The 26,900-nt window shown below is 40.9% G+C and overlaps 1 protein-coding gene across 35 annotated transcripts in view; it reads left to right on the top strand.

Moving 5' to 3' along the window:
* Positions 1 to 26,900, top strand: part of LOC139760425 (aminopeptidase N-like) — a 194,928-nt gene that overhangs the window by 54,456 nt on the left and 113,572 nt on the right. For all 35 annotated transcript variants that reach the window (XM_071683657.1, XM_071683658.1, XM_071683656.1 and 32 more), the window contains 3 exons: positions 8,402 to 8,610; positions 13,162 to 13,317; positions 13,435 to 13,565. In XM_071683657.1, the coding sequence (XP_071539758.1) occupies positions 8,402 to 8,610; positions 13,162 to 13,317; positions 13,435 to 13,565 (496 nt within the window). The remainder of the gene's footprint in view (positions 1 to 8,401; positions 8,611 to 13,161; positions 13,318 to 13,434; positions 13,566 to 26,900) is intronic.

Below are 26,900 nucleotides of genomic sequence, written 5' to 3'. Positions count from 1 at the left end.
GGATGACCTTACTGTCACCATCAAACCAGGATGACCTTACTGTCACCATCAAGCCAGGATGACCTTACTGTCACCATCAAACCAGGATGACCTTACTGTCACCATCAAGCCAGGATGACCTTACTGTCACCATCAAACCAGGATGACCTTACTGTCACCATCAACCAGGATGACCTTACTGTCACCATCAAACCAGGATGACCTTACTGTCACATCAAACCAGGATGACCTCACTTTCACTATCGAGTCAGGATGACCTTACTGTCACCATCAAGCCAGGATGACCTTACTGTCACCATCAAGCCTGGATGACCTTACTGTCACCATCAAACCAGGATGACCTTACTGTCACCATCAAACCAGGATGACCTTACTGTCACCATCAAGCCTGGATGACCTTACTGTCACCATCAAACCAGGATGACCTTACTGTCATCATCAAGTCAGGATGACCTTACTGTCACCATCAAGCCAGGATGACCTTACTGTCACCATCAAACCAGGATGACCTTACTGTCACCATCAAGCCAGGATGACCTTACTGTCACCATCAAACCAGGATGACCTTACTGTCACATCAAACCAGGATGACCTTACTGTCACCATCAACCAGGATGACCTTACTGTCACATCAAACCAGGATGACCTACTTTCACATCAAGCAGGATGACTTACTGTCACCATCAACGGATGACCTTCTGTCACCATCAAACCAGGATCACTCACGGACCTTCTGTCACTAACCAGGTGCTTTCACCATCAGCCGGTGCCTTCTGTCCACAACCGTGACTTATGCCAACAGGAACCTACTTCACTCAGCGGATACTTGTCCCTCAACCGGATGCCTTATTCACCATCAGCAGATGCCTTCTGTCCATAACAGTACTACTTCACTCAAGCAGGATACTACTGCCCATAACCAGGATGCTTGTCATCAAACAATGACCTTACTTCACTAAGCCAGTACTTATGTCACATCAAACAGAACTGCCATCAACGTGCCTACTGTACATCAACCGATCCTTACGTCACTCAAGCAGATGACCTATCACACAAACCGGTGACCTAGTCACTCAAGCAGGAGACCTGCACCACAACGAACCTTAGTCCCTAGCAGGATGACCTGTCACTAAACCAGATGCTTACGTCCATCAACCAGGTGCTATGTCACCACAAACAGGATGCTTCGTCACCTCAAGCAGGTGACTTACGCCCATCAACAGAACTTACTTCACATACGTGACCTTCTGTCCATCAACCAGGACAGTCCTCAACCGATGACCTCTTATTAACGATGACTCTTCACTCACTCAGGCTTCTCCCTCAGCGTGACTACGTCACATCAACGATGACCTTCATCACAGTATGCTAGCACCATCAACGATGACTTGTACTCAACCGGTGACTAGCCTCACCGCCTCGTCACCATCAACCGGAACTCTGTCCATAAACCAGGATGACTACTGTCCCTCACGGTGACCTTCGTACTCAACAGATACTTCTGCACATCAACAGGTACTACTGTCACTCACAGGACCTCGCCACAACAGATACTTATGACATCACCAGATACCTTACTGTCCAACAGACGCTCATCACAGGAGACTTTTCACATCAGCAGGTACCTCTCCTAGCGGAGACTCTCCATCAACGGATGACCTTACTGCACATCAAGCGACCTATGCACCAACAGATACCTACTGTCCTCAAACAGGAGCTCTGACATCACGGAGACTATGTCCATCAAACCGATGCTTACTGTCACATCAAACCAGGATGACCTTACTGTCACCATCAACCAGGATGACCTTACTGTCACCATCAAACCAGGATGACCTTACTGTACCATCAAACCAGGATGACCTCACTTTCACTATCAACTCAGGATGACCTTACTGTCACCATCAAGCCTGGATGACCTTACTGTCACCATCAAACCAGGATGACCTTACTGTCATCATCAAGTCAGGATGACCTTACTGTCACCATCAAACCAGGATGACCTTACTGTCACCATCAAACCAGGATGACCTTACTGTCACTATCAAGCCAGGATGACCTTACTGTCACCATCAAGCCAGGATGACCTTACTGTCACCATCAAACCAGGATGACCTTACTGTCACCATCAAGCCAGGATGACCTTACTGTCACCATCAAACCAGGATGACCTTACTCTCACCATCAAGCCAGGATGACCTTACTGTCACCATCAAACCAGGATGACCTTACTGTCACCATCAAACTAGGATGACCTTACTGTCATCATCAAACCAGGATGACCTCACTTTCACTATCAAGTCAGGATGACCTTACTGTCACCATCAAACCAGGATGACCTTACTGTCATCATCAAGTCAGGATGACCTTACTGTCACCATCAAGCCAGGATGACCTTACTGTCATCATCAAGCCAGGATGACCTTACTGTCACTATCAAGCCAAGATGACCTTACTGTCACCATCAAGGCAGGATGACCTTACTGTCACCATCAAACCAGGATGACCTTAATGTCACTATCAAGCCAGGATGACCTTACTGTCACTATCAAGTCAGGATGACCTTACTGTCACCATCAAGCCAAGATGACCTTACTGTCACTATCAAGTCAGGATGACCTTACTGTCACCATCAAGCCAAGATGACCTTACTGTCACCATCAAGTCAGAATGACCTTACTGTCACCATCAAGTCAGGATGACCTTACTGTCACTATCAAGCCAGGATGACCTTACTGTCACTATCAAGTCAGGATGACCTTACTGTCACTATCAAGCCAGGATGACCTTACTGTCACCATCAAGCCAGGATGACCTTACTGTCACTATCAAGCCAGGATGACCTTACTGTCACCATCAAGCCAGGATGACCTTACTGTCACCATCAAGCCAGGATGACCTTACTGTCACTATCAAGCCAGGATGACCTTACTATCATCATGAAAGATGAAGAAGTAAAAAATGATGATGAAACTCTTGACTGGAGTAAACATAAGACCGCCTCTCCCTCAAGAGTCGTGATAACGTATCTTATCGTTCGGCACGTCATATCTATCGTTCAGTTGGTCACTTAACTTGCTGGGAATCTTATTTACGTCAAGTATCAAATGATAACCTACATCTCTCCCTTCTGGGTCTCGGTGCATTGTTACATGACAGCTGGAGACTGAGTGGGAACCAATGTGGTGGCCTTTGTTGTCTTTTCCTAGCGCTACCTCGCTGGAGGGGGATACTGTTTCCTCTGTGGTGGGGTGGCGAGGAGAATGGATGAAGGCAGTAAATATGAATATGTACATGTGTATGTATGTGTATGCCTGTGTATGTATATGCATGTATACGTTGAAATATTTGTGTATGTATATGTGCGTGTATGGGCGTTTTGCTATATATATATATATATATATATATATATATATATATATATATATATATATATATATATATATATATATATATATATATATATATATATATATATATATATATATATTTCTGTAATTTGAGCACTCACTCTTATCCCCTTTGCCTTTGTACAATGGCACTATGCACGCATTCCGCCAATCCTCAGGCACCTCACCATGAGTCATACATACATTAAATAAGCTTACCAACCAGTCAATAATACAGTCACCCCCTTTTTTAATAAATTCCACTGCAATACCATCCAAACCTGCTGCCTTGCTGGCTTTCATCTTCCGCAAAGCTTTTACTACCTCTTCTCTGTTTACCAAATCATTCTCCCTAACCCTCTCACTTTGCACACCACCTCGACCAAAACACCCTATATCTGCCACTCTATCATCAAACACATTCAACAAACCTTCAAAATACTCACTCCATCTCCTTCTCACATCACCACTACTTGTTATCACCTCCCCATTTGCGCCCTTCACTGAAGTTCCCATTTGCTCCCTTGTCTTACGCACTTTATTTACCTCCTTCCAGAACATCTTTTTATTCTCCCTAAAATTCAATGATACTCTCTCACCCCAACTCTCATTTGCCCTCTTTTTCACTTCTTGCACCTTTCTCTTGACCTCCTGTCTCTTTCTTTTATACATCTCCCACTCAATTGCATTTTTTCCCTGCAAAAATCGTCCAAATGCCTCTCTCTTCTCTTTCACTAATAATCTTACTTCTTCATCCCACCACTCACTACCCTTTCTAATCAACCCACCTCCCACTCTTCTCATGCCACAAGCATCTCGCGCAATCCATCACTGATTCCCTAAATACTGAGGTATAAGTTTGTTGAGTATTCCTGGTAAATTATATGGGAGGGTATTGATTGAGAGGGTGAAGGCATGTACAGAGCATCAGATTGGGGAAGAGCAGTGTGGTTTCAGAAGTGGTAGAGGATGTGTGGATCAGGTGTTTGCTTTGAAGAATGTACATGAGAAAGACTTAGAAAAGCAAATGGATTTGTATGTAGCATTTATGGATCTGGAGAAGGCATATGATAAAGTTGATAAAGATGCTCTGTGGAAGGTATTAAGAATATATGGTGTGGGAGGCAAGTTGTTAGAAGCAGTGAAAAGTTTTTATCGAGGATGTAAGGCATGTGTACGTGTAGGAAGAGAGGAAAGTGATTCGTTCTCAGTGAATGTAGGTTTCCGGCAGGGGTGTGTGATGTCTCCATGGTTGTTTAATTTGTTTATGGATGGGGTTGTTAGGGAGGTGAATGCAAGAGTTTTGGAAAGAGGGGCAAGTATGAAGTCTGTTGGGGATGAGAGAGCTTGGGAAGTGAGTCAGTTGTTCGCTGATGATACAGCGCTGGTGGCTGATTCATGTGAGAAACTGCAGAAGCTGGTGACTGAGTTTGGTAAAGTGTGTGAAAGAAGAAAGTTAAGAGTAAATGTGAATAAGATCAAGGTTATTAGGTACAGTAGGGTTGAGGGTCAAGTCAATTGGGAGGTAAGTTTGAATGGAGAAAAACTGGAGGAAGTAAAGTGTTTTAGATATCTGGGAGTGGATCTGGCAGCGGATGGAACCATGGAAGCGGAAGTGGATCATAGGGTGGGGGAGGGGCCGAAAATCCTGGGAGCGAGCCTTGAAGAATGTGTGGAAGTCGAGAACATTATCTCGGAAAGCAAAAATGGGTATGTTTGAAGGAATAGTGGTTCCAACAATGTTGTATGGTTGCGAGGCGTGGGCTATGGATAGAGTTGTGCGCAGGAGGGTGGATGTGCTGGAAATGAGATGTTTGAGGACAATGTATGGTGTGAGGTGGTTTGATCGAGTAAGTAACGTAAGGGTAAGAGAGATGTGTGGAAATAAAAAGAGCGTGGTTGTGAGAGCAGAAGAGGGTGTTTTGAAATGGTTTGGGCACATGGAGAGAATGAGTGAGGAAAGATTGACCAAGAGGATATATGTGTCGGAGGTGGAGGGAACGAGGAGAAGTGGGAGACCAAATTGGAGGTGGAAAGATGGAGTGAAAAAGATTTTGTGTGATCGAGGCCTGCACATGCAGGAGGGTGAAAGGCGGGCAAGGAATAGAGTGAATTGGATCGATGTGGTATACCGGGGTTGACGTGCTGTCAGTGGATTGAATCAGGGCATGTGAAGCGTCTGGGGTAAACCATGGAAAGCTGTGTAGGTATGTATATTTGCGTGTGTGGACGTATGTATATACATGTGTATGGGGGTGGGTTGGGCCATTTCTTTCGTCTGTTTCCTTGCGCTACCTCGCAAACGCGGGAGACAGCGACAAAATATATATATATATATATATATATATATATATATATATATATATATATATATATATATATATATATATATATATATATATATATATATGTTTGTGTGTGTGTGTTTGTGTGTATGAGTGGTTGGACCTTTCTTCGTCTGTTTCCTTGCGCTACTTCGCTGACACGGGAAACAGCGGTTAAGTATGATAAATGTAATAATATTAAATCAGGGTCCGTAATACCAGTGAACTATTAGAAGTATACAAAAACTGTATGATACAATGATATAAAATGATTACCAAAATCATCTACTGAATACCGTATGTTTCCCTCAGGACGAAGACCAGCAAAATCTAGGAAGGTTGAGAATAAAGAATCTTTTATACGAGCGAGTATAACAATAATCCATAATGGAGGATTGAGTATATATGTTACTCGTGGTTGATTAAGGTTCAGAAATTAACATAATGTCCTAGGATGGTTTTAGATATTAATGGGAGATGAATGCAAGATATATATCTGTGTGTGAAACTTTCTGATTGTCTATGAGAAATGCACAAGACAAATTTCACATAATTACATGACCAATTAAATGTTTTGATTTTGATTTGATTTTTTAATTTGATTTTGAGAGAGAATGAGTATGCAGTCTGCAGAGGATGAGAGAGCCTGAAAAGTGAGTCAGTTGTTCGCTGATGATACAGCGCTGGTGGCTGATTCGAGCGAGAAACCGCAGAAGTTGGTGACTGACTTTGGAAAAGTGTGTGAAAGAAGAAAGTTGAGAGTAAGTGTGATTAAGAGCAAATTATTAGGTTCACTAGGGTTGAGGGACAAATTAATTCAGATGGAGGTTTGAATTGAGAAATATTGGAGGAGGTGAAATGTTTTAGATATCTGGGAGTGGACTTTCCAGCGAATGGAACCATGAAAGCGGAAGTGAGTCACAAGGTGGGAGAGGGGGCAAAGGCTTTGAGAACGATGAAGAATGTGTGGAAAGAGAGATCGTTATCTCACAGAACAAAAGTGGGTATGTTCCAACAATGTTATGGTTGCGAGGCGTGGGCTATAGCTAGGGTTGTGCGGAGGAGGGTGGATGTGTTGGAAATGTGATGTTTGAGGACAATATGTGGTGTGAGGTGGTTTGATCGAGTAAGTAACGTAAGAGTAAGAGAGATGTGTGGAAATAAAAAGAGTGTGTTTGAGAGAGCAGAAGAGGGTGTTTTGAAATGGTTTGGTCACACGGAGAGAATGAGTGAGGAAAGATTGATAGAGGAGAACGGGGAGAAGAAATTGAAGATAAAAGGATGGAGTGAAAAAGATTTTGAGTGATCGGAGCCTGAACATACAGGAGGCTGAGAGGCGTGCAAGGAATAGAATGAATTTGAACGATGTGGTATACCGGAGTCGACGTGCTATCAATGGACTGAACCAGGGCATGTGAAACGCATGAGGTAAACCATGGAAAGGTCTGTGGGGTCTGGATGTGGATAGGGAGCTGTGGTTACGGTGTATTATACATGACAGTTAGAGACTGAGTATGAACGAATGTGGCCTTTTTCTGTTTGTTGTTGCTGGCGCTACCTTTCTAACGCAGAAACAACGATCAAGTATAATTTCATTTTTCATTCACGTTTGCCATTTTCCGTCCTAAGCGAGGTACATCAAGGATAAATGACTGAGCCACAGAGGTAAAACTCCTTGCTTGGTTCTATGCGATGTTCCTTCTGTTAGAAAGTACGAGGGAAAGGGAGGATTTCCAGCCCCCTCGTCCCTCCCCTTTTAGTCGCCTTGTAAGCCACTCAGGGAATACGTGGGCGGTATTCTTTCTCCCTTATCCTCAAGGATAACACTTACCTCCATGGATAATCCTTATCCCCAGGGAGAAACCTTATCCTCACGGATAACCCATATCCCAGAGATAACCCTTATTCACACGGATAACCCTTATCCTCAGGGATAACCCTTAATCCCAGGGATAACCCTTATCCCCCGGGGCTAGGCATCACCCTCAAGGATATCCCGTATCCCAGAGATAACCCTTCTCCTCAGGGATAACGTATCCTCAGGGATACCTCTTATCCCCAGGGATAACCCTACAGTCTGGGACTGTACCACTGTACACCTGTGTACCTGTACACCTGTGTACCTGTACACCTGTGTACCTGTACACCTATGTACCTGTACACCTGTGTATCTGTACACCTGTGTACCTGTACACCTGTGTACCTGTACACCTGTGTACCTGTACACCTGTGTATCTGTACACCTGTGTACCTGCACACCTGTGTACCTGTACACCTGTGTACCTGTACACCTGTGTATCTGTACACCTGTGTACCTGTACACCTGTGTACCTGTACACCTGTGTATCTGTACACCTGTGTACCTGTACACCTGTGTACCTGTACACCTGTGTATCTGTACACCTGTGTACCTGTACACCTGTGTATCTGTACACCTGTGTACCTGTACACCTGTGTATCTGTACACCTGTGTACCTGTACACCTGTGTACCTGTACACCTGTGTATCTGTACACCTGTGTACGTACACAGAAGTTTTCCTTAAGTGTTGCTCTAATGTTATTGCCACGATCACCATTTTCTTCCCCAGGATTTAATGTAACGTTGTAGAGTTAGAACGGTAACGTAACTTAAGATGTACATTATTGTTATTATTGTTATTATTGTTATTATTATTTCTATTTCTTAGTTGGTGCCCGTGGATGACCCTGAGGGACCTGGTATAGGAATTACGCAAAACTTGTATGATAATGAACGCCAGTTCTACATTGCCCTCCTGGAGACGGAGTTGGTGGAAGGCAAGCAATATGTCCTCTCCATGCAGTTTACTGGGTACCTCAATGACCAGCTCAAAGGCTTCTATAGATCAACGTACAAGGACCAAGATGGCAATGACAGGTAAATTATATCAACCATCAAATTTTTGATAATTACCTAACTATATAACCAAATTTTAAAGTACATTAAACATCAAATTATTGATAACTACCAAACTATATATTCAAATTGTATTTATATCTATTTATTTATTATACTTTGTCGCTGTCTCCCGCGTTAGCGAGATACCGCAAGGAAACAGACGAAAGAATGGCCCAACCCGCCCACATGTATATACATACACGTCCACACGCACATGTATATACATACACGTCCGCACACGCACATATACATACCTATACATCTCAACGTATACATATATATATATACAAAAACAGACATATACATATATACACATGTACATAATTCATACTCTCTGCCCTTATTCATTCCCGTCGCCACCCCGCCACACATGAAATGAAAACCCCCTTCCCCCGCATGTGCGCGAGGTAGCGCTAAGAAAAGACAACAAAGGCCACATTCGTTCACACTCAATTTCTAGCTGTTATGTATAATGCACCGAAACCACAGCTCCCTTTCCACATCCAGGCACCACAGAACTTTCCATGGTTTACCCAAACGCTTCACATGTCTTGGTTCAATCCATTTACAGCACGTTGACCCCGGAATACCATATTGTTCCAATTCACTCTATTCCGTGCACGCCTTTCACCCTCCTGCACGTTCAGGCCCCAATCACTCAAAATCTTTTTCACTACATCTTTCCACCTCCATTTGGTCTCCCACTTCTCCTCGTTCCCTCCACCTCTGACACATATATTCTCTTTGTTAATCTTTCCTCACTCATTCTCTCCATGTGACCAAACCATTTCAAAACATCCTCTTCTGCTCTCTCAACCACACTCTTTTTATTAGCACACCTCTCTCTTACCCTTTCATTACTTACTCAGTCAAACCACCTCACACCATATATTGTCCTCAAGCATCTCATTTCCAGCACATCCACCCTCCTGCGCATAATTTCTATCTATAGCCCACGCATCGCAACCATATAACATTGTTGGAACCACTATTCCTTAAAACATACCCATTTTTGCTTTCCAAGATAACGTTCTCGACTTCCACATATTTTTCAACGCTCCCAGAACGTTCATCCCCTCCCCCACCCTATGATTCACATCCGCTTCCATGGTTCCATCCGCTGCCAAATCCACTCCCAGATATCTAAAGCACTTTACTTCCTCCAGTTTTTCTCCATTCAAACTTACCTCCCAGTTGACTTATTCCTCAGCCCTACTGTACCTAATAACCTTGCTCTTATTCACATTTACTCTCAGCTTTCTTCTTTCACACGCTTTACCAAACTCAGTCAACAGCTTTTGCAGTTTCTCACCCGAATCAGCCACCTGCGCTGTATCATCAGCGAACAACAACTGACTCACTTCCCAAGCTCTCTCATCCACAACAGACTGCATACTTGCCACTCTTTCCAAAACTCTTGCATTCACCTATCTAACAACCCCATCCACAAACAAATTAAACAACCATGGAGACATCACCCACCCCTGCCGCAAACCAACATTCACTGAGAACCAATCACTTTCCTCTCTTCCTAAACGTACACATGCCGTACAACCTCGATAAAAACTTTTCACTGCTTCTAACAACTTACCTCCCAACCATATATTCTTAATACCTTCCACAGCGCATCTCTATCAACTCTTTCATATGCCTTCTCCAGATCCATAAATGCTACATACAAATCCATTTGCTTTTCGAAACATTTCTCACATACATTTTTCAAAGTAAACACATGATCCACACATCCTCTACCACTTCTGAAACCACACTGCTCTTCCCCAATCTGATGCGCTGTACATGCCTTCACCCTCTCAATCAATACCCTCCCATATGATTTCCCAGGAATACTCAACAAACTTATACCTCTGTAATTTGAGCACTTACTCTTAACCCCTTTGCCTTTGTACAATGGCACTATGGAAGCATTCCGCCAGTCCTCAGGTACCTCACCGTGAGTCATACATACACTAAATAACCTTACGAACCAGTCAGCAATACAGTCACCCCCTTTTTTGATAATTCCACTGCAATACCCTCCAAACCTGCTGCCTTGCCGGCTTTCATCTTCTGCAAAGCTTTTACTACCTCTTCTCTGTTTACCATATCATTCTCCCTTACCTTCTCACTTTGCACAACACCTCGACCAAAACACCCTATATCTGCCACTCTATCATCAAATACATTCAACAAACCTTCCAAATACTCACTCCATCTCCTTCTCACATCACCACTACTTGTTATCACCTCCCCATTTGCCCCTTCACTGATGTTCCCATTTTTTCCCTTGTCTTACGCACTTTATTTACCTCCTTCCAAAACATCTTTTTATTCTCCCTAAAATGTAATGATACTCTCTCACCCCAACTCTCATTTGCCCTCTTTTTCGCCTCTTGCACCTTTCTCTTGACCTCCTGTCTCTTTCTTTTATACATCTCTCAGTCATTTGCATTATTTCCCTTCAAAAATCGTCCAAATGCCTCTCTCTTCTCTTTCACTAATAATCTTACGTCTTCATCCCACCACTCATTACCCTTTCTAATCTGCGCACCTCCCACGCTTCTCATACCACAAGCATCTTTTGCGCAATCCATCACTGATTCCCTAAATACATCCCATTCCTCCCCCACTCCCCTTGTGTCCTTTGTTCTCACCTCTTTCTATTCTGTACTCAGTCTTTCCTGGTACTTCCTCACACAAGTCTCCTTCACAAGCTCACTTACTCTCACCACTCTCTTCACCCCAACATTCTCTCTTCTTTTCTGAAAACCTCTACAAATATTCACCTTTGCCTCCACAAGATAATGATCAGACATCCCTCCAGTTGCACCTCTCAGCACATTAACATCCAAAAGTCTCTCTTTCGCGCGCCTATCAATTAACACGTAATCCAATAACGCTCTCTGGCCATGTCTCCTACTTACATACGTATACTTATGTATATCTCGCTTTTTAAACCAGGTATTCCCAATCACCAGTCCTTTTTCAGCACATAAATCTACAAGCTCTTCACCATTTCCATTTACAACACTGAACACCCCATGTATGCCTTTTATTCCCTCAACTGCCACATTACTCACCTTTGCATTCAAATCACCCATCACTATAACCCGGTCTCGTGCATCAAAACCACTAACACACTCATTCAGCTGCTCCCAAAACACTTGCCTCTCATGAACTTTCTTCTCATGCCCAGGTGCATATCCACTTTTAGTCAAATTGTAAATTACATAAATCATCAAATTATTGATAACTACCTAACTATATAGCCAAATTGTAAATTACATTAACCATCAAATTATTGATAATTACCTAACTATATAATCAAATTGTAAATTACAAAAACCATCAAATTATTGATAATTACCTAACTATATAACCAAATGGTAAATTACATTAACCATCAAATTATTGATAATTGCCTAACTATTTAATCAAATTTTAAATTACATTAACCATCAAATTATTGATAATTACCGAACTATATAATCAAATTGTAAATTACATTAACCATCAAATTAGTGATAATTACCTAATTTTATAATAAGATTTGAAATTACATTAACCATCAAATCATTGATAATCACCGAACTATACAGTCAAATTTTGAATTACATTAACAATCAAATTATCGTAAATTACCTAACTATGTAACCAATCGTAAATTACATTAATCATCAAATTATTGATAATTACCTAACTGTATAATCAAATTGTAAATTACATTAACCATCAAATCAATGATAATTACCTACCTATATAATCAATTGTAAATTACATTAACCATCAAGTCATTGATAATTACCTAACTATATAATCAAATTATGAATAACAGTAACCATCAAATTATTGATAATTACCTAAGTATATGATAAAATTGTAAATTACATTTACCATCAAATTATTGATAATTACCTAACTATAATCAAAGTGTAAATTACGTTAACCATCAGATTATTGATAATGCTTAACGATATAATCAAATTGTAAATTACATTAACCATCAAATTATTGATCATTACCTAACTATATAATCAAATTGTAAATTCCATTAACCATCAAATTATTGATCATTACCTAACTATATAATCAAATTGTAAATTACATTAACCATCAAATTATTGATCATTACCTAACTATATAATCAAATTGTAAATTACATTAACCATCAAATTATTGATCATTACCTAACTATATAATCAAATTGTAAATTACATTAACCATCAAATTATTGATCATTACCTAACTATATAATCAAATTGTAAATTACATTAACCATCAAATTATTGATCATTACCTAACTATATAATCAAATTGTAAATTACATTAACCATCAAATTATTGATCATTACCTAACTATATAATCAAATTGTAAATTCCATTAACATCAAATTACTGATAATTACCTAACTACATAATCAAATTGTAAACTAACCACTAAATCTGTGATAATTACATCACTATATTAAATAAGTGAATGATTATTACCTAATGTGACGATTATGTTATCTCTCTATGTTTTGTATTTCTCAGGTGGATAGCAGTGAGTCAGTTTGAGCCAACAGACGCCAGGCGAGCCTTCCCATGTTTTGACGAACCTTCCATGAAAGCAGAGTTTGAAATCTATCTCGCCAGGGAATCCTCAATGAATGCAATTTCAAATATGCCAAAAGTTGAATCTTTCCCTGTGTAAGAAGAAGTATTTTACATATCTGTTCTTCCATCATTTCAATACTGCTGAGCATCATTATACGAAAATAATCATTTGATTTGATCGAGAAAGTTAATGTTGATATGATGTTTCAGTGAGGGGCAGGAGGGCTGGATGTGGGACCACTTCAACACCAGTGTTCCAATGTCGACATATCTGGTGGCCTTTGTCGTCTCAGATTTTGTTCATATGGATTCGCAGGACAATGACCATGTTCTGTTCAGAGGTGAGGAAGTGTAAGCATTTGTTCTGTTCTCAGCATCTGTCAATGTTGACACTAAAGATACAGTGGATTATCTTATTTCTTAATTAATGGTAACTGTATATCTATATTCACCCCAGTGTTGTTGCAAACTTACGTCCTTCCCTGGTGGAAGAACTTGCGACAATGTGGCTCACTGGAGAGAGGTGTCGTATTATGAAGACAAGGGGGGGACAAAATTAAGGTCCAAACACACCAAAATCTAATCACTGTAATCTTTAAGGTTCCCTAAAATGATGTGTAACACATTACATGATGTACGGTGTACACCGTCAATGTATTACTCAGAGACCAAGGTAGCCAGTCTCTCAGTAAGAGCAGACCACTACATAAGACGTAGCTGCTGGTAACCTGAGAAGTGAAGCAGTGGTGCAGGTACAACCTAACCTAACACTGCTCCACATCTCATCGTTATTCAACATTTACTTGGAAAAAGACAAGTCTTGCTTATGAACGATCGAGATGCCTGAAGAACTGGTTCAGGTTGTAGATATCACTCACTTTATTGTCATGATAATACCACGAATAAGATTACTAACGAATGAATATCTATGATACGAAAAATAACATTTTTCCTTTTGAAAACAATCACCTCCAGTGCTACACATTAAGGCAAGTATGATGAACTTCACTATAGTGATGATGAACACACTCATCTCCAGTACTACACATTAAGGCAAGTATGATGAACTTCACCATAGTGATGATGAACACACTCACCTCCAATTCTATACAGTAAGGCAAGTATGATGAACTTCGCCGTAGTGATGATGAACACACTCATCTCCTGTACTACACACTAGGGCAAGTATCATGAATTTCAATATAGTGATGATGAACACACTCATCTCCAGTACTACACAGTAAGGCAAGTATGATGAACTTCACCATAGTGATGACAAACACATTTATCTCCAGTACTACACAGTAAGGCAAGTATGATGAACATCACTATAGTCATCATGATATGATGCATGTTAACACACTTGTTCTCTGGGGCACTTGTCGAGACAGTACCATACCTACTGTGTGGTGTAGCCACACGAGATTGTGGTCAGGTGTATCCATACATGCTGTATGGTGTAGTCACTCGAGATTGTGGTCAGGTGCATCCATGCATACTGTGTGGTGTAGACATACGATATTGTGATCAGGTGTATCCATACATGCTGTGTGGTGTAGTCACACGATATTGTGATCAGGTGTATCCATACGTAGGTTGTGGTGTAGTCACACGAGATTGTGGTCAAGTGTATCCATACATACTGTAGTGTAGCCACACGAGATTGTGGTTAGGTGTATCCATACATAATGTAGTGTAGTCACACGATATTGTGGTTAGGTGTATCCATACATACAGTGTGGTATAGTCACACAAGACTTGTCAGGTTCATCCATACATACGTTGTGGCAGTCAGTTATGCTAAATTATTCCTCCCAAACCAGAATCAATCATACTGGCACAGGCATCCTACTAACACACACACACACACACACACACACACACACACACACACTCACACTCACACTCACACAAACAATCATATCTTTTTCATAGACATTCGCCATTTCCTGTGTAAGCAATGTAGCGTTAAGAACAGAAAACTAAGCCCAAGGAGGAATATCCTCACTTGGCCCCCTTCTCTGCTGCTTTTTTTAGAAAAGTATAAACTGGGAGGGTGGAGGACTTCCAGCCCCCCCCCCCCCCCCCCCCCCCCCCCCCCTTCCTCTAAGTGGTTTAGATATCTGGGAGTGGACTTAGCAGTGGATGGAACCATTGAATCGGAAGCGAGTCACAGGGTGGGGGAGGGAGCGAAGGTTCTGGCAGTATTGAAAAATGTGTGGGAGAAAACGTTATTTCAAAGAGCAAAAATGGGTATATTTGAAGGAAAGTGGTTCCAACAATATTACATGGTAGCGAGACATGAGCTATTGATAGGGGTGTGCGGATCAAGGTGGATGTGTTGGAATTGAAGTGTTTGAGGACAATATGTGGTGTGAGGTGGTTTGACCGAGTAAGTAATGTAAGGGAAGGAGAGATGTGTGGTAATAAAAAGAGTGTGGTTGAGAGAGCAGAAGAGGGTGTGAGGAAGTGGTTTAGACACATGGAGAGATTAAGTGAGGAAAGATTGACAAAAAGGATATATGTGTCAGAGGTAGAGGGAGCAAGGAGAAGCAGGAGACCAAATTGGAGGTGGAAGGATGGAGTGAAAAAGATTTTCAGCGATCGGGGCCTGAACATACAGGAGGGTGAAAAGCGTGCAATTAATTAAGGGAATTAGAACGATGTGGTATACCGGGGTCAACGTGCTGTCAATGGATTGAACTAGACCATGTGAAGCGTCGGGGGTAAACCATGGAAAGGTCTGTGGGGCCTGGATGTGGGATGGGAGTTGTGGTTTCTGTGCATTATACATGACAGCTAGAGAATGAGTCTGAACGAATGTGGCCTCTTTTGTCTGTTCCTGGCGCAGCCTCGCTGGACTAGGGGGGGGGTGGATATTTTGTGTGTGGCGGGGTGGCGACGAGAAAGGATGAAGACAGCAAGTATGGATAGAGTGAATTGGAGCGATGTGGTATACCGGGGTTGACGTGCTGTAAGTGGATTGAATCAAGGCATGTGAAGCGTCTGGGGTAAACCATGGAAAGCTGTGTAGGTATGTATATTTGCGTGTGTGGACGTATGTATATACAAGTGTATGGGGGGGTTGGGCCATTTCTTTCGTCTGTTTCCTTGCGCTACCTCGCAAACGCGGGAGACAGCGACAAAGTATAAAATATATATATATATATATATATATATATATATATATATATATATATATATATATATATTTTTTTTTTGCTTTGTCGCTGTCTCCCGCGTTTGCGAGGTAGCGCAAGGAAACAGACGAAAGAAATGGCCCAACCCACCCCCATACACATGCCTTGATTCAATCCACTGACAGCACGTCAACCCCGGTATACCACATCGCTCCAATTCACTCTATTCTTTGCCCTCCTTTCACCCTCCTGCATGTTCAGGCCCCGATCACACAAAATCTTTTTCACTCCATCTTTCCACCTCCAATTTGGTCTCCCTCTTCTCCTCGTTCTCTTCACCTCCGACACATATATCCTCTTGGTCAATCTTTCCTCACTCATTCTCTCCATGTGACCAAACCATTTCAAAACACCCTCTTCTGCTCTCTCAACCACGCTCTTTTTATTTCCACACATCTCTCTTACCCTTACGTTACTTACTCGATCAAACCACCTCACACCACACATTATCCTCAAACATCTCATTTCCAGCACATCTATCCTCCTGCGCACAACTCTATTCATAGTCCACGCCTCCCAACCATACAACATTGTTGGAACCACTATTCCTTCAAACATACACATTTTTGCTTTCCGAGATAATGTTCTCGACTTCCACACATTCTTCAAGGCTCCCAGAATTTTCGCCCCCTCCCCCACCCTATGATCCACTTCCGCTTCCATGGTTCCATCCGCTGCCAGATCCACTCCCAGATATCTAAAACACTTTACTTCCTCCAGTTTTTCTCCATTCAAACTCACCTCCCAATTGAATTGACCCTCAACCCTACTGTACCTAATAACCTTGCTCTTATTCACATTTACTCTTAACTTTCTTCTTTCACACACTTTACCAAACTCAGTCACCAGCTTCTGCAGTTTCTCACATGAATCAGTCACCAGCGCTGTATCATCAGCGAACAACAACTGACTCACTTCCCAAGCTCTCTCATCCCCAACAGACTTCATACTTGCCCCTCTTTCCAAAACTCTTGCATTTACCTCCCTAACAACCCCATCCATAAACAAATTAAACAACCATGGAGACATCACACACCCCTGCCGCAAACCTACATTCACTGAGAACCAATCACTTTCCTCTCTTCCTACACGTACACATGCCTTACATCCTCGATAAAAACTTTTCACTGCTTCTAACAACTTTCCTCCCACACCATATATTCTTAATACCTTCCACAGAGCATCTCTATCAACTCTATCATATGCCTTCTCCAGATCCATAAATGCTACATACAAATCCATTTGCTTTTCTAAGTATTTCTCACATACATTCTTCAAAGCAAACACCTGATCCACACATCCTCTACCACTTCTGAAACCACACTGCTCTTCCCCAATCTGATGCTCTGTACATGCCTTCACCCTCTCAATCAATACCCTCCCATATAATTTGCCATATATATATATATATATATATATATATATATATATATATATATATATATATATATATATATATATATATATATATATATATATATATTGGGTTGGGCAATTCTTTCGTCTGTTTCCTTGCACTAGCTCGCTGGCGCGGGAGACGGCGACAGAGCAAAGTGAATAAATAGATAAATATATATAGGGGAGAAAGAATACTTCCCACGTATTCCCTGCATGTCGTAGAAGGCGACTAAAAGGGAAGAGAGCGGGGGGCTGGAAATCCTCCCCTCTCATTTTTTTTTTAAATTTTCCAAAAGAAGGAACAGAGAAGGGGGCCATATGAGGATATTCACTCAAAGGCCCAGTCCTCTGTTCTTAACGCTACCTCGCTAATGCGGGAAATGGCGAATAGTATGAAAAAAAAAAAAATATATATATATATATATATATATATATATATATATATATATATATATATATATATATATATATATATACGGAAAGGATCACAATTTTATGCGTGATCACGATATTCCTATGAGTTCACGGGGAAAATGAAACACGATAAGTTCCCAAGTGCACTTTCGTATAATAATCACATCATCAGGGGAGACACAAGAGAGAATTATAACAGTCAGTTGATATACATCGAAGAGACGAAGCTGGGACGCCATTTGGTAAACATGCGATTGTCCAAGACATACAACAACCGTTCATAAACTTATCATTTTACAAATCTTATCAACAATAAAATTATCTAATTTGTATAGACCATCACTAATATTAAGATTATAATTCTTTGTGTATTTAATAATAGAAAATTCAATGATCATTTCTCGTGGTAATAGAGTTATAGTTAATAACTGAGATGGCATTACTCCAGTCAATACAATGATCATAGTTCTTAACGTGATTAAACAAGGCATTTGATTCTTGTCCCGTTCTTATACTATATTTATGTTGCTTAAGTCTAACAGAAAGATCATTACCAGTCTGCCCAACATAAAATTTATCACAATTTCCACATGGCACTTTATAGATGCATCCAAGAGAAATTTCTGGTGAATTCCTGATTAAGATATATTTTATAGTATTATTGTTGCTGAAGGCAACATTGACATCAAAGGATTTAAGCAACATGGGAAGTAAAGTAAAATCATTATTAAAAGGGAGAACTAAAAGATTCTTAGTGTCAATGGGAGGTTTGGGTTCAACTCTATAAAATGATTTCTTTGCTAACTTAAGGGATTTATCAATGAAAGATCTAGGGTACTTTAACTTAGATCCAATAGAATATATCTTCTCAAACTCATCACCAATAAACTCTGGACTGCAAATACGTAATACCCTAAGGAAAATAGATTGAAATGATGATAATTTAACTTTGTCATGTTGAGATGAGTGATAATGGATATATGAGCATACATTGGTGGGTTTTCTGTATATGCTAAACTTAAACTTGTTTCCTTATCTATGAATCATGCAATCTAAAAATGGTAACATACCATTATTTTCATTTTCTACAGTAAATTTGATGGAAGGTTCTAAATTGTTAAGTAAGGGGAGAAATATTTGTAAATTTTCATTTGTTGACCAAACACAAAGAACATCATCTACATACCTAAACTAAATTGCATTAGAAGGTAAGATATCCTTTAGTAATTTTGTTTAAAAAAATCCATATAAAAATTACTTAGTACAGGTGAAAGAGGGTTACCCATTGCCATACCAAATTTTTGAGCATAATAATCTCCATTGAATTGAAATACACAGTCTTTTATACACAGTTTTATCATTTCAATGAAAACAGACTTTGAAACAGGTAAATGAATATCATCCAAGACATCAAACAAATATTCTAAAAGGTCATCAACTGGAACTTTAGTGAAAAGTGAGGAAATATCAAAGCTAACTAGTTTGAAATGAAAATTAACATTGATATTGTTTAGTTTGTTGACTAAATCTACACTGTTCATGATATTAGAATTTGATACCTTACCCACTAAAGGGCTTAATAAATAAACTAACCATTTTGATAATTTATATGCGATGGAGCCTACTGAACTCACTATAGTTCTTGCTGGAAAATTCTGTTTATGTGTTTTAATAAGTCCATACATATATGGCAATGAAGGGGATAAAGATGACAAACTTTTGATATGAGAAATGTTACCTTTCAACAACAACTTCATTTCTTTATTGAAATGGGAATTAACTGCTTCTAAGGGATTTTTGCTAAGTTTAGAATATGTTGTGTTGTCATTGAAAAGATCATTCATTTTAGATGAATAGGTCCTTTTGTCTAAAACCACAACAGTATTAGCCTTATCTGCTCTAGTAATAAGTGAAGTGTTTTAGATATCTGGAGTGGATTTAGCAGCGAATGGAACCATGGAAGCGAAGTGAGTCATAGGATGGGGGAGGGGGGCGAAACTTCTGGGAGCGTTGAAAAATGTGTGGAAGGCAATAAGGTTATCTATGAAAGCGGAAATGGGTATGTTTGAAGGAATAGTGGTTCCTAAAATGTTACATTGGTGCGAGGCGTGGGCTATGGATAAAGTTATATGGAGGAGGGTGGATGTGCTAGAAATGAGATACTTGAGGACAATATGTGGTGTGAGTAGGTTTGATTAAGTAATGAAAGCGTAAGAGAGATGTGTGGTAATAAAATGATTGTGGTTGAGAGAGCAGAAGAGAGTGTTTTGAAATTGTTTGGTCACATGGAGAGAATAAGTAAGGAAAGAGTGACAAAGAGGATATATGTGTCAGAGGTGGAGGAATCGAGGAGAAGTGGAAGACCAAATTAGAGGTGTAAAGATAGAATGAAAAAGATTTTGAGTGATCGGGGCCTGAACATGCAGGAGGGTGAAAGGCGTGCAAGGAATGAAGTGATTTGGAACGATGTGGTATACCGGGGTCGACGTGCTGTCAATGGGTAAACCATGGAAAGTTTTGTGGGGTCTGGATGTAGAAAGGGAGCTGCAGTTTCGGTGCATTATACATGACAGCTAGAGACTGAGTATGGACGAATGTGGCTTTTGTTGTCTTTTCCTAGTGCTACCTCACTAAAGCGGGAGACGGGAACAAAGATAATAAATGAATAACTACATATTCATATTCATATATATATATATATATATATATATATATATATATATATATATATATATATATATATATATATATATTCTTTTCTTTTAAACTATTCGCCATTTCCCGCGTAAGCGAGGTAGCGTTAAGAACAGAGGACTGGGCCTTTGTGGAATATTCTCACCTGGCCCCACTCTGTTACTTCTTTTGGAAAATTAAAAAAAAACGAGAGGGGAGGATTTCCAGCCCCCCGCTCCCTCTCCTTTTAGTCGCCTTCTACGACACGCAGGGAATACGTGGGAAGTATTCTTTCTCCCCTTTCCCCCGGGTCATAGTGATGGGTGATTTGAATGCAAAGGTGAGTAAAGTGGCAGTTGAGGGAATAATTCGTATACATGGGGTGTTCAGTGTTGTAAATGGAGATGGTGAAGAGCTTGTAGATTTATGTGCTGAAAAAGGACTGGTGATTGGGAATACCTGGTTTAAAAAGCGAGATATACATAAGTATACGTATGTAAGTAGGAGAGATGGCCAGAGAGCGTTATTGGATTACGTGTTAATTGACAGGCGCGCGAAAGAGAGACTTTTGGATGTTAACGTGCTGAGAGGTGCAACTGGAGGAATGTCTAATCATTATCTTGTGGAGGCGAAGGTGAAGATTTCTATGGGTTTTCAGAAAAGAAGAGAGAATGTTGGGGTGAAGAGAGTGGTGAGAGTGAGTGAGCTTAGGAAGGAGACTTGTGTGAGGAAGTACCAGGAGAGACTGAGTACACAATTGAAAAAGGTGAGAACAAAGGAGGTAAGGGGAGTGGGGGAGGAATGGGATGTATTTAGGGAAGCAGTGATGGATTGCGCAAAAGATGCTTGTGGCATGAGAAGCGTGGGAGGTGGGGAGATTAGAAAGGGTAGTGAGTGGTGCAATGAAGAAGTAAGATCATTAGTGAAAGAGAAGAGAGAGGTATTTGGACGATTTTTGCAGGGAAATAATGCAAATGAGTGGGAGATGTATAAAAAGAGACAGGAGGTCAAGAGAAAGGTGCAAGAGGTGAAAAAGAGGTCAAATGAGAGTTAGGGTGAGAGAGTATCATTAAATTTTAGGGAGAATAAAAAGATATTGTGGAAGGAGGTAAATAAAGTGCGTAAGACAAGGGAGCAAATGGGAACTTCAGTGAAGGGGGCTATTGGGGAGGTGATATCAAGTAGTGGTGATGTGAGAAGGAGATGGAGTGAGTATTTTGAAGGTTTGTTGAATGTGTTTGATGATAGAGTGGCAGATATAGGGTGTTTTGCTCGAGGTGGTGTGCAAAGTGAGAGGGTTAGGGAAAATGATTTGGTAAACAGAAAAGAGGTATTAAAAGCTTTGCGGAAGATGAAAGCAGGCAAGGCAGCAGGTTTGGATGGGATTGCAGTGGAATTCATCAAAAAAGGGGGTGACTGTATTGTTGACTGGTTGGTAAGGTTACTTAATGTATGTATGATTCATGGTGAGGTGCCTGAGGATTGGCGGAATGCTTCCATAGTGCCATTGTACAAAGGCAAAGGGGATAAGAGTGAGTGCTCAAATTACAGAGGTATAAATTTGTTGAATATTCCTGGTAAATTATATGGGAGGGTATTGATTGAGAGGGTGAAGGCATATACAGAGCATCAGATTGGGGAAGAGCAGTGTGGTTTCAGAAGTGGTAGAGGATGTGTGGATCAGGTGTTTGCTTTAAAGAATGTATGTGAGAAATACTTACAAAAGCAAATGGATTTGTATGTAGCATTTAGGGATCTGGAGAAGGAATATGATAGAGTTGACAGAGATGCTCTGTGGTAGGTACTAAGAATATATGGTGTGGGAGGCAAGTTCTTAGAAGAAGTGAAAAGTTTTTATCGAGGATGTGAGGCATGTGTGCGTGTAGGAAGAGAGGAAAGTGATTGGTTCTCAGTGAATGTAGGTTTGCGGCAGGGGTGTGTGATGTCTCCATGGTTGTTTAATTTGTTTATGGATGGGGTTGTTAGGGAGGTGAATGCAAGAGTTTTGGAAAGAGGGGAAAGTATGCAGTCTGGTGGGGATGAGAGAGCTTGGGAAGTGAGTCACTTGTTGTTCGCTGATGATACAGCGGTGGTGGCTGATTCATGTGAGAAACTGCAGAAGCTGGTGACTGAGTTTGGTAAAGTGTGTGAAAGAAGATAGTTAAGAGTAAATGTGAATAAGAGCAAGGTTATTAGGTACAGTAGGGTTGAGGGTCAAGTCAATTGGGAGGTAAGTTTAAATGGAAAAAAACTGGAGGAAGTAAAGTGTTTTTAGATATCTGGGAGTGGACTGGCAGCGGATGGAACCATGGAAGCGGAAGTGAATCATAGGGTGGGGGAGGGAGCGAAGATCCTGGGAGCCTTGAAGAATGTGTGGAAGTCGAGAACATTATCTCGGAAAGCAAAAATGGGTATGTTTGAAGGAATAGTGGTTCCAACAATGTTGTATGGTTGCGAGGCGTGGGCTATGGATAGAGTTGTGCGCAGGAGGGTGGATGTGCTGGAAATGAGATGTTTGAGGACAATATGTGGTGTGAGGTGGTTTGATCGAGTAAGTAATGTAAGAGTAAGAGAGATGTGTGGAAATAAAAAGAGCGTGGTTGAAAGAGCAGAAGAGGGTGTTTTGAAATGGTTTGGGCACATGGAGAGAATGAGTGAGGAAAGATTGACCAAGAGGATATATGTGTCGGAGGTGGAGAGAACGAGGAGAAGTGGGAGACCAAATTGGAGGTGGAAAGATGGAGTGAAAAAGATTTTGAGTGATCGGGGCCTGAACATGCAGGAGGGTTAAAGGCGGGCAAGGAATAGAGTGAGTTGGATCGATGTGGTATACCGGGGTCGACGTGCTGTCAGTGGATTGAATCAGGGCATGTGAAGCGTCTGGGGGAAACCATGGAAAGTTTTGTGGTGCCTGGATGTGGAAAGAGAGCTGTGGTATCGGGCATTATTACATGACAGCTAGAGACTGAGTGTGAACAAATGGGGCCTTTGTTGTCTTTTCCTAGCGCTACCTCGCACACATGAGGGGGGAGGGGAATGTTATTCCATGTGTGGCGAGGTGGCGATGGGAATAAATAAAGGCATACAGTATGAATTATGTACATGTGTATATATGTATATCTCTGTGTGTGTGTATATATATGTGTACATTGAGATGTATAGGTATGTATATTTGCGTGTGTGGACGTGTATGTATATACATGTGTATGGGGGTGGGTTGGGCCATTTCTTTCGTCTGTTTCCTTGCGCTACCTCGCAAACGCGGGAGACGGCGACAAAGCAAAATAAATAAATAATATACATATATATATATATATATATATATATATATATATATATATATATATATATATATATATATATATATATATGCCACATTCGTTCACACTCAGTCTCTAGGTGTCATGTAATAATGCCCGATACCACAGCTCCCTTTCCACATTCGGGCACCACAAAACTTTCCATGGTTTACCCCAAACGCTTCTTATGCCCTGGTTCAATCCATTAACAGCACGTCGACCCCAGTATAACACATCGTTCCAATTCACTCTAATCATTGCACTCCTTTCACCCTCCTGCATGTTCAGGCCACGATCGCTCATAATCTTTTTCGCTCCTTCCCTAAACCTCCAATTTAGTCTCCCACTTCTCCTCGTTTCCTCCACCTCTGACACATATATCCTCTTGGTCAATCTTTCCTCACTTTTCTCTCCATGTTACCAAACCATTTCAAAACACCCTCTTCTGCTATCTCAACCCCATTCTTTTTATTACCACACATTTCTCTTACCCTTCATTACTTAATCCATCAAACCACCTCACTCTACATATTGTCATCAAACATCTCATTTCCAACACATCCACCCTCCTCCGCACAACTCTATCTATAGCCCATGTCTCGAAACCATATAACATTGTTGGAACCATTATTCCTTCAAATATACCCACTTTTGCTTTCCGAGATAATGTTCTCGCCTTCCACACATTTTTCAACGCCCCCAGAACTTTCGCCCCTTCCCTCACCCTGTGACTCACTACCGCTTCCATGGTTCCATCCGCTGCCAAATCCACTCCCAGATATCTGAAACACTTTACTTCCTCCAGTTTTTCATCATTCAAACTCACTTCCCAATTGAGCTGTCCCTAAACTCGACTATACCTAATAACTTTGTTCTTATTCACGCTTACTCTCAGCTTTCTTCTTTCACACACTTTACCAAACTCAGTCATCAGCTTCTGCAACTTCTTACTCGAATCAGCCACCAGCGATGTATCATCAGCGAACAACAACTGACTCACTTCCCAAGCTCTCTCATCCACAACAGACTGCATACTTGCCCCTCTTTCCAAAACACTTGCATTCACCTCCCTAACAACCCCATCCAAAAAACAAATTAAACAACCATGGAGACATCACACACCCCTGCCGCAAACCGACATTCACTGAGAACCAATCACTTTCCTCTCTTCCTACACGTACACATGCCCTACATCCTGAATAAAAACTTTTCACTGCTTCTAGCAACTTGCCTCCCAAACCATATATTCTTAATACCGTCCAAAGAGCATCTCTATCAACTCTATCATATGTCTTCTCCAGATCCATAAATGCTACATACAAATCCATTTGCTTGTCTAAGTATTTCTCACGTACATTGTTCAAAGCAAACACCTGATCCAATCATCCTCTACCACTTCTGAAACTACACTGCTCTTCCCCAATCTCATGCTCTGTACATGCCTTCACCCTCTCAATCAATACGCTCCCATTAATTTCCCAGGAATACTCAACAAACTTATTCATCTATAATTTGAGCACTCACTTTCATCCACTTTGCATTTGTAAAATGGCACTATGCATGCATTGCGCCAATCATTAGGCACCTCAAATAACCTTACCTACTAGTCAACAACACTGTCACCACCTTTTTCAATGAATTTCACTGCAATACCATCCAAACCCGCTGCCTTGACGGCTTTCATCCTCCGCAAAGCTTTTTTTACCTCTTCTCTGTTTACCAAATCATTTTCCCTAACCCTCTCACTTTGCACACCAACTCGACCAAAACACCCTATATCTGCCACTCTATCATCAAACACATTCAACAAGCCTTCAAAATACTCACTCCATCTCCTTCTCACATCACCACAACTTGTTATTACCTCCCCATTAGCCACCTTCACCAATGTTCCGATTTGTTCTCTTGTCTTAAGAACTTTATTTACCTCATTCCAAAACATCTTTTTATCCTCCCTAAAATTTAAGGATACTTTCTCACCCCAACACTCATTTGCCCTCTTTTTCACCTCTTGCACCTTTCTCTTGACCCCCTGCCTCTTTCTTTTATACATGTCCCACTCATTTGCTTTATTTCCCTGCAAAAATCGTCCAAATGCCTCTCTCTTCTCTTTCACTAGTAAACTTACTTCTTCATCCCACCACTCACTACCCTTACTAATCTGCCCACCTCCCACGCTTCTCATGCCACAAGCATCTTTTGCGCAAGCCATCACTGCTTCCCAAAATACATCCCATTCCTTCCACACTCCCCTAACGTCCTTTACTCTCTCCTCTTTCTCTCCTGGTACTTCCTCACACAAATCTCCTTCCCCATCTTACTTACTCTCACCACTCTCTTCACCCCAACATTCTCTCTTCTTTTCTAAAAACCTCTACAAATCTCCTTCGCCTCCACAAGATAATGATCAGACATCCCTCCAGTTGCACCTCTTAGCACATTAACATCCAAAAGTCTCTCTTTCGCGCGCCCATCAATTAACACGTAATCCAATAACGCTCTCTGGCCATCTCTCCTACTTACATACGTATACTTATGTATATCTCGTTTTTTAAACCAGGTATTCCCAATCACCAATCCTTTTTCAGCACACAAATCTACAACCTCTTCACCATTTCCATTTACAACACTGAACACCCCATGCATACCAATTATTCCCTCAACTGCCACATTACTCACCTTTGCATTCAAA

The sequence above is a fragment of the Panulirus ornatus genome, chromosome 36 (genome assembly GCF_036320965.1).
Source record: "Panulirus ornatus isolate Po-2019 chromosome 36, ASM3632096v1, whole genome shotgun sequence".
Lineage (NCBI taxonomy): Eukaryota > Metazoa > Arthropoda > Malacostraca > Decapoda > Palinuridae > Panulirus > Panulirus ornatus.
This window is presented reverse-complemented; position numbering and strand designations above follow the sequence as displayed.